Source organism: Aquarana catesbeiana, linkage group LG01, assembly GCF_042186555.1.
Source record: "Aquarana catesbeiana isolate 2022-GZ linkage group LG01, ASM4218655v1, whole genome shotgun sequence".
Taxonomy (NCBI): domain Eukaryota; kingdom Metazoa; phylum Chordata; class Amphibia; order Anura; family Ranidae; genus Aquarana; species Aquarana catesbeiana.
The window spans coordinates 500581512-500598781 of NC_133324.1; the positions used below are offsets into that span (position 1 = coordinate 500581512).

Here is a 17270-nt window from a genome sequence, read left to right on the forward strand (position 1 = left end):
GCTGCTTCAGCAGAGACCAGCTGAATTTCAGTCAATGTGTGGCCCTCCTTGTTTGACGAAAGCCAATTATTAGATTGACTCCTGTTGAAGAAACTGCAGCCGCTGATCACTGTATTCGGACAACAGCGAGAGCAGCTGTCATAATTTAATGTCCCAGTGGGGGGGAATACTTCCATTACTTGTGTGGATTTTTTTTTTCATTAGGTCTACTAGCTGAAGAAAGATATAACAGTCAATGCCTAGCTTTACCTAAACATGAAAGGAGGTACATTTATAGTATTGCTATTCCCTTGGTCCCAAGATCCAAACTTGATTAAACAGTTTTCTACTTCGCCTCGAGAGGTTTCCGATTGATGTTTTTAAAGGTGTCTCAAAAAACGAAACATTCAGCATTGCAGTAGTCCCGTGAACATTGAATATGAATTATTTGTAATGTAATCTTTTTCAGTTACTGGAGTGTGAAAGTAGAATGCTGTAGTCAATGTTCTCATATATTCCTCCCCTGAATCCACTTATTCTCATGCATAATTCATACTGCGACATAGTATGTGGTAATGTAGTAATAAAAAGGAGTGAGTCCAGTGTCCATACACACCACTGTACATTTTTATTTTTTAGTAAGCGAGAATGCACGTGACATTTATATTGCCACGTTTGGCCAGAGAAAATTATATAAACCGAATCATAAGACAAATGGCATAGAAGAAGGCCTAACAGTTGGCCATAAATATTTACTGCTACATATTGGAGTTCCAGTGAGGGAGTAGCTTGTGTTGTGATTAGTAACCAGAGTAGCACAATCTGTTAGCCCATAAAATCTGTGGTGGTTAAGGGCATTATATAGTGGTTGGTCCCATACCTCCCCCCACTTTACACTGAAGAAGTATTTGTTGTGGGAAATGCAGCAAGGGGGACAGTAATTGGGAGGGGGGGTCAATTTCATGGAGTTTGGTTAAGTACCATTGGGTATATCAGAAACCTTGTGCTATTGAATATCTTTGGACAAGGGTTGTATGAATGATTCTCAAACATGAACAAAAACTTTGTCAGAGAGGCCTCTATCTATTCCATGTGAAAAACGTACAACTTCTCATGAAACTTTGGGAGGATCCATATAAATCCATTCATGCATGTTTGTCTTTTTATCCATCCACAAAGGAAATGTATCTAATGTGAAACTATAGAACCCTGGTAATTTTATTTCTTATTGTACACCACAGGACACAGTAGTAGTTACTATGTGGGTTATAGGCCACCTTCAGGTGATGGACACTGGCACACCCTAAGACAGGAAGTCCACTCCCTATATAACCCTCCCACTTCTGGGAGTACCTCAGTTTTTTCACCAGTGTCTAAGGTGTTGGTCACAAGTAAAGATGTGCTATGCTCCACTGGAGCAATCCTTGCTGGGGCTAGCTATGCAGCCGGATCCTTTCAAAGTGTTTTTTAGGCCAAATTGAATGGTACCCCGGCCTCGTGTCGAAGAAACAAGGTTTTGCCTGTAATGCTTCTCTTCTTAGAGAGCTGGACCCTGGGATCCCAGTACTTTTGGTATTTTAAAGCCATAAAGTTTTACTGGCGGGGTGCTATTACAGGTCCAGGAGTGTGGGTTCCCCGAAGGTCCCCCATTGCTGAAGGTTAATGGAAACCACCGTGAAGATTGGGGCTGTTGGTTGTACCACAGAAAACCCTACAGCGGGAAAGGTAAGTGAATTTTTTATACGGAATTTTTACAGTTTTGTTATGAAATGTCTCCTTTAAATGGTAAATGTTGTCATGCCTAAGTGTCACCACTGGGGGCTGTATGGAGCACGTACCTTCTCAATGCTTTCCTCAGAGATCACGCTGTGTCAGGAAGCAGCAGGCTTTTTCCTCCGGCTAACGGGTAGACCTCCGGTGAGTTCCGGGGGGGGGGGGGTATTTTGCTTCCACAGACACCCCCCACCTGGGCTAAACTCTCCCTCTCTTCATGGGGAAAGGGAGAGCTAAAATGATCAGCGATGCCGTTTTCTTTCACCGCCCCTGCACTGCGGTGGCTCCCAGGTCTCCTCCTCGCCATCCCTCCCTCACAAGCCGATCATGTCGGATCAGTGGCAAAATTCTCTTTTGAAAGAGAGACGCAGGGGTGTGATGCGCCAGGGGGCGGGGCTTAGCGCTGCGTTGGCGTCCTCCAACGTCCGGTGCGGGAGTATTATAAAAACTCCATTTGTGCTGCTGCAAGGTGTCGGAGGGACATGAGCAAAAAGGGCAATGAAAGAGGTTTGGTGACATAGGCATTTCCTATTGGCACATTTACTATTCGCATCAAGCTGAGCATTAATAGCAGTGGCTGGACTATTGCTGAAGCAGTGGATGTGATCCTTCTGGTAGTACCTCTGCTTTTGTGCATCGGGCTATGGTCAGAAGGGGGGTAAAAACACCCCAAAAAAGAAGGGCTCAAGAAGGACTTCTTCAGCCACAAAAAAGCCTAGAACCATCTAAAAAAAAATGGCATCCTCCTCTGAAAGTTCTGAGGTGGCTGGTCAGAGTGAGCCATCAGGGCCGTCAGGTGTTGCAACTGCTTTCAACACTGCAGCCCCTGTCTATATTACTGAAGAGGTTTTTTCCTCAACTATTTTAGAGTTGGAGCAGAAGATTGATGCTTTAATTGCATCCCAGAGTAGGGCTAAACGCGATGGGTCCCCTTCCATTAAACAGAACCCTCAAACTGAGGAACTGGAGGCGAGAGATGATGAATTTTTCTCAGGGGACCAGGAAGAGGCTGATGACTCCTCTTCTGAAGAGTCAAACACGGAAGGATCAGGTTCACAATCTGAAACATTGATGGTACAATCTCTTACTGAATTGGTCCATTCCACATTCATGCTGCCATTAGCTGAGTCAGTTGATGAGCCCACTTTTTGTTTGGGTTTGCTAAAGCCTCCCCAAGCTATTCATGCTTTTCCTATCCATTCATTGCTGAAAAAGCTTATGTATTCTGAGTGGGATCACCCAGATAAACAGTTTTTTCCTCCGAAAAGGTTTTCAACACTTTATCCTATGGAGGAAGAATTTAATAAGAAATGGGGGATGCCAGCAATTGACGCTGCTATATCCTCTGTAAATAAAAGTTTGACTTGTCCGGTAGACAATGCTCAAATGCTGAAGGATCCAAGGGATAAGAAGTTGTAATTCCTATTTAAAAACAATTTTTCTTTGGCAGGTTCAGTGGCTTAGCCTGCGTTGGCAGCAATCGGTGTATGTCAATCCTTGAGAGACCCGTTTAAACAGGTGCTCAAGATTATTCCTGATCAGCAGGCCCAAGGTTTGGCCGGGATACCAGGGGCGTTATGTTTTGCAATAGACGCTATGAGAGATTCTATTCTCCAGGCCTCACGACTTACGCTTGGGCTGGTGCATATGCGTAGAGTTCTGTGGTTGAAAAATTGGTCAGCCCGAAGCACCAATGGAAAAAGCTCCTGGCTAGTCTTCCATTTCGCGATGAACGGCTGTTTGGGGATGATCTGGATAAATACATCCAAAGAATTTCTAATGAGAAAAGTTCCCTTTTGCCAGTTAAGAAGAGGAGTAAGCGTTTTTCTTTTAAGCAAGCTTATTCTCCAGTGCCAGGAGCATCAGCCTCCAAGCAGTCACCCTCAAGTTCAAGAGGTAAACCTCAAGGTCAACCCCAGGGACAAAAGAGGCCCTGGGGAAGGAAACCCACAAAACAAAATACTAAGACCTCCTTATGAAGGGGCGCCCCCGCTCGCTTGAGTGGGGGGTAGACTTCTGCAGTTCTCAAGGGTCTGGCAGGAAGAGTGTTGAGACAAATGGGTGGCTTCCTCAATATCTCTAGGATACAAACTAGAGTTCCCGTCTCCTTGTTTTCTCAGATCAAACGTTCCCAGGGATCCAGAGAAAAAGAAGTCTTTTTCAAGCTTTGGACCATCTTTTGTCTCAAAAGGTGATATCGGTGGTCCCCATGGAAGAGCAGGGGTTATGGTTTTATTCACCTTTTCACGGTACCAAAACCAAACTGGGATGTCCGACACATTTTAGATCTCAAAGATCTAAATCGGTTTTTGAATATCCACTCTTTTAGCATGGAGTCAATCCGATCAGTGGTCTCCATTCTACAAGGTGGAGAACTGCTAGCATCAATCGACATCAAGGATGCTTACCTCTATGTACCTATTTTTCCCGCTCTCCAAAAATATCTACGCTTCGAGATAGAAAATCTTCATTTTCAGTTTGTAGCGCTGCCTTTCGGTCTAGCTACTGCACCTCGAGTGTTTACAAAGATCTTGGCTCGCCCTTTAGCCAGATTAAGGGCTCAAGGTATAACGATTCTAGCTTACTTAGACGATCTACTCTTGATAGACCATATGGAAAAATGCAGCGCATGTACAAATGAGTATAGGTCTTTAAAATGGTGAAACAGTCAAGAAATAACTAATTGACCACAGGTGCCTTGAAACACAAACGTCCATAGATGGATGTAAATGTCCAACCGCACAGGAGGTATAAGTACTCCAAGGGGTGGTGATGGTCTGATGGTTGTCAGAAAACACCTGGCATCATACAGCGACTTCCCAACCGAGAAACCGGGTCCCAATGGGTCATTCAGAGAAAGTGCAAAAAAGCCTCTTACCAGATCCTGTGGATTCCCATGTCAGCGACAGGGAATCGCATGCGCAGTTTGTCACAAATGACGTGGAGTGGGAGCTCAGGAATCGCCAATCTCTTGGATTGTGGTCTGTATGGATCTCGGCCGGCAACCGGATGGGTCCTCACAACGAACCGTCCTCACACCGAACCGTCCCAGCGTGCATCAGAAGTTTCACAAACGGTCCCCCGAAAGGAGCAGTTGGAGGGACTGGATCTCATGCGGTAAATGTGGAAACAAAAAGAATGTGCCTCCACATGGTGCAGATAAAAAAGGGTGTTTTTATTGACAAAAACGACCATACACAAATAAAAGCGTGATCACGGTGGATAAAAACAAATGGGCAACAAAGAGAGTGGTGTATGTAGGTACATGTCGCTGACGTGGGAATCCACAGGATCTGGTAAGAGGCTTTTTTGCACTTTCTCTGAATGACCCATTGGGACCCGGTTTCTCGGTTGGGAAGTCGCTGTATGATGCCAGGTGTTTTCTGACAACCATCAGACCATCACCACCCCTTGGAGTACTTATACCTCCTGTGCGGTTGGACATTTACATCCATCTATGGACGTTTGTGTTTCAAGGCACCTGTGGTCAATTAGTTATTTCTTGACTGTTTCACCATTTTAAAGACCTATACTCATTTGTACATGCGCTGCATTTTTCCATATGGTCTATCAAGAGTAGATCGTCTAAGTAAGCTAGAATCGTTATACCTTGAGCCCTTAATCTGGCTAAAGGGCGAGCCAAGATCTTTGTAAACACTCGAGGTGCAGTAGCTAGACCGAAAGGCAGCCCTACAAATTGAAAATGAAGATTTTCTATCTCGAAGCGTAGATATTCGTAAAACTGATTCGTAAAACTGATGTTTTGTTTGTGTTGCCTGAAGGTCCTAACAGAGGAAAAGCAGCATCAAAATCTACTATTTCTAAATGGATTTGTCAAGTGATTGTTCAAGCTTATGGTTTGAAGAGGAAAGTTCCACCTTTTCATATTAAAGCACACTCCACCAGGGCTGTTAGTACTTTCTGGGCAGTGCATCACCAGGCCTCCATAGCTCAAATCTGCAAGGCTGCAACTTGATCTTGAGTCCATACATTTACCAGATTCTATCAAGTAGATGTAAAAGGTCATGAGGATATCAACTTTGGGAACAGTGTACTGCAGGCAGCAGTATAAGTCCTCTAGTCTGTTGGTGCCCTACTTTTGTTGTTTCTCTCTCCCTTCAGTTGGCCTTGCTATGGGACCTCCCACATAGTAACTACTATGGCTCTGTGTCCCGTGATGTACGATAAGAAAATAGGATTTTTATTAGAGCTTGCCTGTAAAATCCTTTTCTTTGAAGTACATCACAGGACCCAGAAGTCCCCCCCCCTTCTTTCTGGTATACACGTGTATTGCTTTGCTACAAAAACTGAGGTACTACCGGTAGTGGGAGGGGTTATATAGGAAGTGGACTTTCTGTCTTAGGGTGTGCCAGTGTCCATCACCTGAAGGTGGCCTATAACCCACCTAGTAAATACTATGGCTCTGTGTCCTGTGATGTACTTCAAAGAAAAGGATTTTACAGGTAAGCTGTTATAAAAATCCTATTTTCTGCCATTTGTGTCCAATTGGGGAGATTTCCATTCACTTCCTGTCTTAGTGAGGAAATCCTAAGGAAATCTCTCCAAAGTGAAGCAAATGTCCCCTCAGACAGTTGTCATTGGAACAAATGATCCCAATTGAACATTTCTTCTAGTGAAAGGAGTTCTGTTCTCTTCATCACTCTGTTCAAAGCTAAAAAAAAAGCTAACCCTTGTTAGCTGTAAAATAGTTACCAAGAGCGAGCCACAGATTACATAATTCTCCCTCGGGAATTTTATTTTTTTTTTTTTTAACCTTATTGCAGAGAATACATGAAGGTAAAAACATTTAGACTTTTGCCCACATGAGTAAACCATGTGGTACTAGAGTTAATGCATAGAATGCAGTAAGGTAAAAAAACCTTCTGCCTTTACAACCACTTTACAGTAAGTAAATGTAAACCCGCTTGATCTTTTTCTGCCCTCAGTCTTTTTATGCTTCCTTAAAGCGGAGTTCCACCCAAAAGTGGAAGCTCCGCTTATCTGCTTCCTCCGACCATCCGTCCCCCCCTCCCATGTCACATTTGCCACCTTTCAGGGGGGAACAGGAGCGGCAAGGTTCTTTGGAAGTTCGGCCCCCCACCTCCTTTCTCCGCCGCCAGGCCAGTTAGAAAACGCAGCGCGCTACGCGCATACGCAGTAGGGAACCGTCTGTGCATCTGAAAGACTTCACTGCCAGTTCCCCTTACCACGAATTACGGCGGCAGCACCTGAGAGCCGATCTGAAAATCCGCTGGGGTGCCGACATCGTGGGATCCCTGGAAGTGTCTTAATATTAAAAGTCAGCAGCTACACTATTTAATTTTTTTCTCGGGAGGGGCAGGCGGAGCTCCGCTTTATCCACTTCTCGCCGGAGTAACACATTAGGGAAGGATTTAATGGTAGGTCTCACACCCATCACCTGATCAGTCACTGTAAAGCCCCACCCCTGTGTTTCTCTCTCTGTGAATGGAGAGGAAAGATGCAACGTACTGCAGAGAGGGAAAAAAGTGTGCAATAAGAATAAAAAATAAACATAAATAAAAAAAACTAAAATAAATACCTAGATCAAGGTTTGATCTAGGTTAGGGTTTAGGTCGGGGTCAGTATATTTGGGGATTTTATTTTAATTGGCATCAGTGTGTTTTTGGTAGGACAAAAACCAAACAAATTTTCACTATTCCTTTTGGGCTGTACTGTGGGTACAAACAAAAAAAATAACATGCACATATGTGGTATCGCTGAAATTATCAGGAACAGGAGAATTTATTTTGGGTTGTTCTTTGGTGATAGGTTATGATAGTAACAAGAAATATTTACAACTACATAGTGTGTTTTTTCTTTTTTATTTTGGGCCAGTTTTTCTTTGATTAATAAAAAAAAATAATCAGAAGCTATCCAAACCATTACTAACAAATGGAAGCCCAATTTGTCCTGAAGAAAAACAAGGTATAATCCACCTGGATGCACAAAGTAGTTGTGGTGATATCTACAGTTTTACTAACATATCAAAGTTGCAAAATTGTGCTTAGGCATTAAGTTGGGCATGAAGAGGTTAAACATTCATATGCTTTTATTATATGTAAGTTATTTTTAAAAATTTTTTTTTCTGTTTTAGTGTTGATTCTGCCCAATTGCTCAAATAACATCAGCAATAATTAAGCCGTGCAACCATGTCATCTCATATGTGAGCTGTAGAGGTCACCTTTGGTACTGCTTGAAGAAGCCAATTGCCTGCTGACATTTTACAACCAAAAATGGCTAACACAAGCGGCGGTGGCAGTGGTGGCGGCGGCGGCAGCAGTTGTAAGCCAAGCTCAAACAGTTGGTGCAAATCTCAAGAAAAACTCCCTGTGCATGTAAGTGTGTTTTATTAGGTGTTCAGTGAGGTTACATTTATTTTCTGTGTTCTTCCTCTACTTTTGTGCTGCACCCTTTTTAATGTCTCCCTTTTAGTCATTTATACCTGTCATCTGCTACCGCTATATCTCTCTGATTTAAAAAGACTACTAGATTATAAAACGGATTCTGACTAAATCATCTCTTACACATGCTTGACAAAGGGGTCCTGCATTGCTCCTAACCGTTGCACTTGTTCTTGTGATATGATCTTTCTGCAATAAAAGCCTTTAGACTACATTTGAAGATCTTTGGTGTGCTGGCGAATATGTGGATTTATCTTTAGTAGATCACTGAGGACCTCCATAGATTTGGGGTATACTTGAACACTATTGACTTGAATCTTTAGCACTTAGTCAAGCATATGTATCTCCTGGAGTAGGATGGTGGCGGTTAAGTAGTGAAAATATCGACTGCGGAGAAGTTGGGGCCAGATTTATCATTAGGCACTGTAGGCCTGCGCAAGGCGGGTGGAGCCGAGAAACCCCCGCTGACGTCAGCCGGGAGGAGAGAGACGACCGGTCACATGATCGGCGCTATAAAATGATGTATTTATCGGGGGATTTTTTAGAAAACGCATACAATGGGGCACAGCATTTATTATAACAGAGGTGATGGTAACAATATCTTATGATACCAGCAGGAGGGGGGAGGGGTGGTACAAGATGACAGGCAGGGAGGGGAGTAGGATACAGGAGCATAGAGGAGAGCAGGGCTACGGATGACAGTGGCATGTAAACTGACCACGGTGTCAGGACTCGGCATCCATGATACACCGTTGTCAGGTATTTCAGGTGTTGCAGGGGGCCAAATGACACGGCGCAAGCACTGTGCTGTATACCATGCTTTAAAAGGATCTAATTTTATTTTTTTAAGGTTAACAAACACTAACCTTTCCACAAATTGCAAGAAAAGTTTTTTTCTTCTTCAGCTCATTAAGACACATTGAATACCTGTAGATTTTAACCTAAGATTCCATGCTTCTTTTTTCTGTGAAGACTCTTTTTATGAGCATTTCTTCAGTCATCAGTGTATGCCGTTTCTTGTCACTGCAGATTTGGCTGGACCAGTTGTGTTTCTTATACAGATCAGCCTGTGAAAATCTTGTTAAAGGGGCACATAACTGGCTAGTCCTGATCACCTTTCCACAGTATTTTCCTCTACAGGCAGGTAGCACCGTGGCTCTGAACAGAGTTTCCTGCCCCCACCCTGGAGGTCCTGGCTACAGTGACAGTTAGGAACATTCTTCAGGAGATACCTTCAGCCCCCCTCCCAGGCAGTATGTGCTTCTGTGTACTGTTAGAGCCGGTTCACACAGGGGCGACTTGTCAGGCGACCTAGCCGCCTGACAAGTCGCCTCCCGTTCTGTACAATGGAACCATTCTAAAAGTTGCTCCGATTTAGAAAAAGGTTCCTGTACTACTTCGGGGGCGACTTGGGGCGACTTGCATAAACTTCTATACAGAAGTTGTTTTGCAAGTCGCCGCGGAAGTTGTTTGCAGGTCGCCTCGCTGAGGCGACCTGCAAGTCATGCCGCCCCTGTGTGAACCGGGGCTTACTGTGGGGATGTATGGTGTTTTAACTACGGGGAAGAATTCTCCTACTCTACCATCCATATGATGCAGCAGGGCTTGTCACTGTTGCACTGTCCCATGCCAGAGCATAAAGCTGCAGCTGCCATTTTGCTATGGCTTTCCTTGCCACTAGATGCATCATTTGGAACTACTGGGCACACTGAAAGGGGCGCCTTTTGCGTCTGGGCATTCTGCCAGCTGTACAGAGATTGCTGTCTGGACTATATGCAGGCCCTTTTTGACATTTTGGAGCTGTGGGTTTCTTTCTGGGAATACCTTCCTCTGCTCCTGGCCTTAGTTTGTCATCTGGGTGACACCTCAGCCACAGCCATGGCTGATATGCCCGGAAGAGCTTCTGGTTCCCCCACCTCAAAACTGTTAGGGAAAGGATCCCTATGGTTTGAGCCCCCCCCAGACTCCCCTGTTAGTGACTCTACTGTCCATCTTGTTGTCCTGCTTAGTGTCAGGCACCCTTTTGTTCTTTAACTGGTTTTACTTTATTTGCTTGTCCATCTGTGAGCACTGCTTTTGGATGTCCCAGTGGTAAAGATCCACAGATTTGTGGCAGAGCAAATAGGATTTGTGTTCTCATTGTAAAATGCCTTTTTTTTTTTTGCTGCATTATGTGTCCATTGCTGTTTTTGAGTTGATTTAGTCTCCTTTAACTGCTTGATGTTTACTCAGGCTTTGTTAGCATATGGGAATTGGCTACCAGCAGAGGCCACTTCTAGGCTGTATTTTTCTATTTCTACCTAGCATCCAACTCCTGCAGGTGGCACTATACCCCAGAGGTCAAGATCCACATACCATTATCATAGTTGTGTCCATTAATGGATAGAAGAGAAGAAAACTTTTTTTTTTTGTTTTTTTGCCCTTGCAAAATGTGGAAAGAGTACAATCTTACAGGCACAGTCCTTTGCATCTTCGCTGTATCCTTCAATGAAGGCAGAGAAAAGCATTTTTTGATGAGAACAAATTCCTGTTTTTGTTACAGGAAATTAATGTTCTACTCTCCTGTGGGCTTGCAGCCTGCTGTAAAAATCTGACAGAAGTTGTATCCCCTCCCATTCTGTCAAAGTTTTTTGATGTAGTTGGCCTTTAGACGTGACTTACAGAAAAGTAAAACCTATTAAAATCTTGATTCTCATGATTTTATCTTCTGCACCTTGTTCTCAGGTAGAGGATGCCTTATCCTATCTGGATCAGGTAAAAATTCGTTTTGGCAGTGATCCAGCTACATACAATGGTTTTCTAGAGATAATGAAGGAGTTTAAATCTCAGAGGTAAGAAAGGCTGTGTTCGATGCTTTTTGCAAAGCCTTTGGATTTTTTTCTTCTGTGTTGCATTAGTAATAAGCAAATGTAAATAATGTCTATATTTTGATTATGTGCATGTATTGTGCAATTTAGTTTACTTTCACAATTAGGCTGGTTTCACTCCGGCGTTCCGTTTTTTTTTTTTTTTTGTTTTTTTTTTTTTGTTTTTTTTTTTTTTGTTTTTTTTTTTTTTTTTAGTTCAGTAACGTTTGAGGATGTCAATTTTTACATCCGTTTTCATGTCTGCTGACATCCATTTTTTACAAAAAAAAAGTAATAACTTCAACCACTGTATATAGCTGTTTGCTAAGGAGGGGGCGGCAAGCCCGCCGCCGCATCCATAACAGTGAGTAATCAGCTGTCGGTGGGATTCCCCGCTGACAGCTGAATGTAAAAAAAAAAAAATAAATTAAAATTGCCAGCAAAAGAAAACGGCGTGGGGTAAGTTTTTTTTTTTGTTTTTTAATGATTAGGGGTTTGCTGCAAAGCAGCCAAAAATGCAAATGAAGCACAGTTGACTGATGTCAAGAGTTCCATAGGATTTGAAGGGGTGTATTTATCATACATCATCTCTTTTTTTAAACTGAAAAACGAGACAGTGTAAAAAAGCCCTTATAGTTTGGATCTTGCCTCCATTCTCTGTGTTTTAGTGAAATGTTTAACAAATTTGGCAAAAACACATTATAACGCCTTGCTTTCTTGCAGCATTGACACTCCAGGGGTCATCCGCCGCGTTTCCCAGTTATTCCATGACCATCCAGATTTAATGCTGGGTTTTAATGCTTTTTTACCACTTGGCTATAAAATTGAGCTTCCAAAAAATGGTAAAGTGGTGGTTCAGACATCGCTGGCCAGTCCGGTTAGTGTCCATTACATTTTTTTTCCCTCCCTTTTTAAGTATGCATGTGAAGCATAGTTAGGAGAGTAACTTGTGTTTATTTCTTTCCAGGTTCCTTCTGATGCAGCCACAAGCATTTTGCCAAATACACGTGTAGTAGTTCCGCCTGTGCCTGAAAATTCACACAGTGAGGTGGCAGAAGAGCCACGGCTGCAGGATAAAGAAAAGACACAGGCTCCTCCAGAGTCTGACTCGTTAGAGTTTCATAATGCTATCAGCTATGTCAATAAAATTAAAACTCGATTCCTTGACCGACCTGAGATCTACAGATCTTTCTTGGAAATCCTTCATACGTATCAGGTACTTAATCAGTTGTATATGAATTTTTTTTGGTTGCTTTTCTATAAATGGTCTTATTAGAGATGTTATCATGAATGCTTTGGTTAAAGTTTTTGAAACAACAAAGGGTGACTGCAGAGGGAATTCTAGATTTACTTAAGTTTAATTTGCATAAATGTAAAATAACACTTTATTACAGAGCAGAAATTTCCCCTTAAATGTAATTTTATTATCATACCTTTAGGCCATTTGGGCCCCCCAGGAAGTCTAGCTTTAAAAACTTCCAGTTAGTAATCCCCACATCCTGCCTTGTTTCTAGGACACAAAAAATTATTGTTTTCTTCCAGGACAGCATATGAGAGCTGGCTCGGTCCACATGCAAACAGGAAACGCATCACCCCCATAGTCTGCAGGGTTTTAATCAGTGCTTTCTATTCTTATATTTGGGCAATAGCCCACCCCTAGGCTGAACTAAAAACATAAACTGTGGATTCTGCAATATCTAGCTGACAGGCTTCTGGACTAAACCTGTAGTCCAGAAGGCTTTTCACCTTAATGCAATCTATGCATTAAGGTGAAAAAACCTTCTGTGCTGCAGCAGCCCACCTTTTTCTTACCTGAACCCGATCTTTCAAGCGCCAAGGATGAGCCCAGAAGCTCCCACCGCTGTCTTGGATCTTCATTGGATAGATTGCTCCCGCTGCTGTCAATCAAATCCAGTGCCAATGGATGCAGCAGCAGGACTCAGGAGTGCGCCCGCACGGGTCTCCCCATGGAAATTGGCTCTCAGAGGGGGCCCTCGGCGAAGAGGAGGAGCCAGGGGCGTCGCCAGGGGACCCCAGAAAAGGAGGAGCAGGGCCACTCTGTGCAAAACCCTTGAACAGGGCAGATAAGTATGTTATTTAAAAAACAAAAAAAAAAAACATTTACAATCACTTTAAGGTGACTCCTCCTATTTGTTTTTATTCCAACTAAAGCCTTTTGTTATGTTCAGGTCTAGGGGTGGAAGCTGTACCTATTATGGTTTACCAGTATCTACTATACACACCAGTTGGTGTGCTCATACTTTTGCCCTGTACACACGGTCGGATTTTCCGACGGAAATTCCGACCATGTGTAGGCTCCATCACACATTTTCCATCGGATTTTCCGACCCACAAAGTTTGAGAGCAGGATATAAAATTTTCCGACAACAAAATCCATCGTCGGAAATTCCGATCGTGTGTACACCAATCCGACGGACAAAGTGCCACGCATGCTCAGAATAAATAAAGGGATGAAAGCTATTGGCCACTGCCCCGTTTATAGTCCCGACGTACGTGTTTTACGTCACCACGTTTAGAATGATAGGATTTTCCGACAACTTTGTGTGACTGTGTGTATGCAAGACAAGTTTGAGCCAACATCCGTCGGAAAAAAATCCTAGGATTTTGTTGTCGGAATGTCCGAACAAAGTCCGACCGTGTGTACGGGGCATTAGACTTCTAATTATCACCTGGGGTTCCTGAGTATCTCCACTAGATAGATGTATAATGCATTGGTAGCCACAGAGCAGGTTATACCTAGACCTCAATTGCACAGGTATTGTTGATTGCAAATTATTTTTTGGAGTATGCTATGTCTGTATTTTGTCTATATTTACATTGTATTGTTTGATCATGAGCATACACATAAAATAGCTAAATTAGGAACAGGACCTCTAGTTGCTGAAGTTTAAAGCGAAATTTAAAAAAGTCAGCAGCTACAAATACTTAATATAAGGACACTTACCTGTCCAGGGAGCCCATGATGTCGGTACCCCAGCCGATCTTCGGATCGACTCCCGGGTGCTGCCGCCGCCATTCCTGGTAAGGGAACCAGGCAGTGAAGACTTTCACTCCTGGTTCCCTACTACACGAGTCGAGCTGAGTGTTCTGATTGATCCCTGCTGTCTTCTGGGACCTGTGCGTCTCCCAGAAGACAGCCGGGGGAAAGGAGGATTTGTCACACATTGCGGAAGTGGGAGAAAATACCTGGATTTGAGTTTGACAGGTATCTGTTCCCCCCGAAAGGTGCCAAATGTGACACCGGAGGAGGGGGGAGGAATCCGAAACAGCGGAAGTTCCATTTCTGGGTGGAACTCCGCTTTAACTAGGTGTTTTCTTTGTTGCAGATCAATAATTATGTTAAATTCACTATCTGTGACTCTATATATGTTGTAAATGGTCTGCTTTATGCGTAGGCCTCATTTGCATAAGTAGCCCCATGAATTTGGAGGTTTTTCTTTTATGTATATTACCTTACACTGACTTTGCATTCGGAAATATGGTTGTCTTTATGCATGCATAGAAAATGTATTTGTATGCTTTGGGATAGGGTACCTTCATGGGATGTCTCAGGATTTTCTCAGGCTTTATATATAAAATTCACAACCTCATTCTCTATATATGTGATATTTCTAATAGCCTTCTTTAAGAGTCTTAATTCCAGAAGATTCTGCATTATACAGTATTATTTAACTTTGTGTTTTTTTTATGAATGGTATTTGAGTCAGTTCTTTGTACATGTAGCACTTTGATTATGTTCGGGTTGTATTGGTCCTTGCACATGTATATGGATGGCCCAGGAGTCTTGGCTGCTGAGGCTTCATCCAGCAGAAATCCCTCACTTTCAGATCTTACCAGAAGCACTCAACCTAAACTGACACGGTTATAGGGCAAGGTTTTTTTCATTCAACCTGCTGCCCGTCTGTACTAGGCTTTACATGAGGTTTTGCTCTCTTTATGCTATTTCATAGTGTATATGTTCCATACAACAGTATAAACCATGCCAGGTTGCTGCAGAGGCAGCCAGGTCATCCATGTGATACCTACCCTGCTGCACATGGTGTGTATATATAGGGTTATGGACAGTATTTCAGCCTGTAGATATATTGTTATGCGCTATCACTCCTAAATTGTTATGTAATGGTACTAAATTGTAAAAAAAAAAAAATCCAATACATGGCTTTTATACAGCCTTCACAACAAAACATGGTGTAACAGGTTAATATGCATGTTTATTATGTTACTGCTGCAGGCTTCATCTCCTGAAGTAGTGATCAACTCAACAGTATCACAACACCCTCCATGGTCCTCGAGTGTACTTCAAATATCAGGCATGGCACCCAAAATTTGTAAAAAAAAAAAAAAAATGTAATGTTTATTATTTACTTCTGTTTAAAGTGGTAGTAAACTCTACTACCATTTGTACCTACAGGTGAGTCTATAATAGAGCTTACCTGTAGGTACTGTGAATATCTCCTAAACTTGCACAGTTTAGGAGATATTCGGAGTACATGCAGCGGATGACGCCAACGCATGCGCTCTGAAGGTTCAGCTTTTAGTGCCGGACCTTCAGAGCCTGCGCCACAAACGGCGGCTCCCGCGCTGCGGGAGTGATCACATAGCCGGAGCTCGCCAACCCAGAACACAGACAGGGGAAAGGTGTCAGCCCTCTCAGCGGTGACTTTATAGAGCTGGAGGGCTTCGTTCCAAGGTGAGTATTTCATAATGTGCTAGTATGCCATGATGTCCATTTTGACACCTACAACCCCGAATACAAAGTACCTGTACCATACGCATTAATACAAGTATAAACACATAGATAAGAAGATGGACAGAAATAATAGGGGATCCGATTAACAATGGGAAGAAGACACTTAGGAGGTTTACTATGGGAGAGACCTACTACAATAAACACATTATGGCAGGCGACCCCAGTGGTTTGAGCTGATTACATTAACATCTACAGTCATTGCTGGTTTGAGGCATAGAGGCCCCACATGTGTATATGGAACCTCCAGTTTCCAGAGTCTGTGTGTTTTGGGGAGATATGGACTCGAATCCAGACAAGACCACTCCAAGGGTCCCCCAGGCACGCATCTCTCAAAAAGTAGTGTTCCCTTAAAAGCCAGGGCCCATAGTCAGAGGCCACCCTGCAGTCCCCTCCAAAAGCCCCTGTCCTGGCTGGGTCTGTCATATTTCTCCCCCATCCAAAGTCGACTAACAAGGACCCAGACCTCTACCTGGTCTGGACATGCCTTAGTCGGGTACAGTGAACTCACATAGTCAGTGCACTTGATTTTGTTTTCTTGGCTGCAAGGACGACATTTCTCTGGTACTGTCTCCCAGGTGCATGGATCCTTGCTGGGTAGGGGAGACAGTTTCCTCTGCTCCCAGATGGTTGATCTGCTGCTGAGGAGTGACCGCTACCTTCTCACCAGAACTGCCATGGGTGTGGGGCAGAGGCCTTGTACCCTCTGTCCGGTTGCCAGGGCTTCAGCTGGAGAAGTTTGTTGTAACTCCACAGATGCTGCTGGCAGGAAAGCCAATGTCCCTGACAGTGGTGTGGGAGAAAAGCTGGCTTCCTCATCTCTTAGGAAGGCTGAAGCTGCTGTTGGTGGGTGCCGGAACGTTCTGTGCATGCTGGGCAGAGATTGATGTTCTGCCCTGATGCCAGCTGTTCCGCTGGGAGGTAAACTGAAAAGTCGGTGTCCTTGCACAAATCCTTCAGGGCCACAGATTTGTTGTATGCAGAGGTCATCGGTGACATGCCTTGATGCCAGCTCTTCTGCTGGAGGCTCACCGGGTTGTTTCTCCTCAGCAGAAAAATCTATTAAATCCCCTTTCTCTGGAAATGGTGTCTGGGGTAGAGGTTCACCATCTCTGGTCTCTGGAACCCAGAAGATGTTACCGGTGCTGGGAAGAGGCTAGCAGAGCTCTGCCCTGTTGTCAGCACTTCAGTTTGAATCTCAGTAAATGTTATATCCTTCAATGAAAAGTCAATTAGTTCCAGGCTTTCTGTGACTGAGGAGTGAGTACACTCCCAAGCTCTTAAACTGCAATTAGGGAGATGAGCCGGCTGCTCCATCTCCCCTACCATTATCCGGCTGCTGGACAGACTCATTCCTCCATCCAAGCTTGTCCTGTGCAGAAACGGTTTCGCCAACATGAGTCAAAACTTGCTGCGTTTGCCATAAAAGCTCCGCTTCCATAGCTGGAGGTGGACTTTAGCTGGGATTTCAGGACTGACGGC

General features: G+C 43.6%; 1 protein-coding gene across 1 annotated transcript in view; it reads left to right on the forward strand.

The window, feature by feature from the left end:
- SIN3B (SIN3 transcription regulator family member B) overlaps positions 1–17270 on the forward strand; it is a 106589-nt gene that overhangs the window by 21264 nt on the left and 68055 nt on the right. Inside the window, exons 3-6 of the mRNA XM_073592877.1 lie at positions 7868–8108; positions 10899–11005; positions 11744–11897; positions 11988–12236. Coding sequence (XP_073448978.1) covers positions 8007–8108; positions 10899–11005; positions 11744–11897; positions 11988–12236 — 612 coding nt within the window. The 5' untranslated portion in view covers positions 7868–8006. The remainder of the gene's footprint in view (positions 1–7867; positions 8109–10898; positions 11006–11743; positions 11898–11987; positions 12237–17270) is intronic.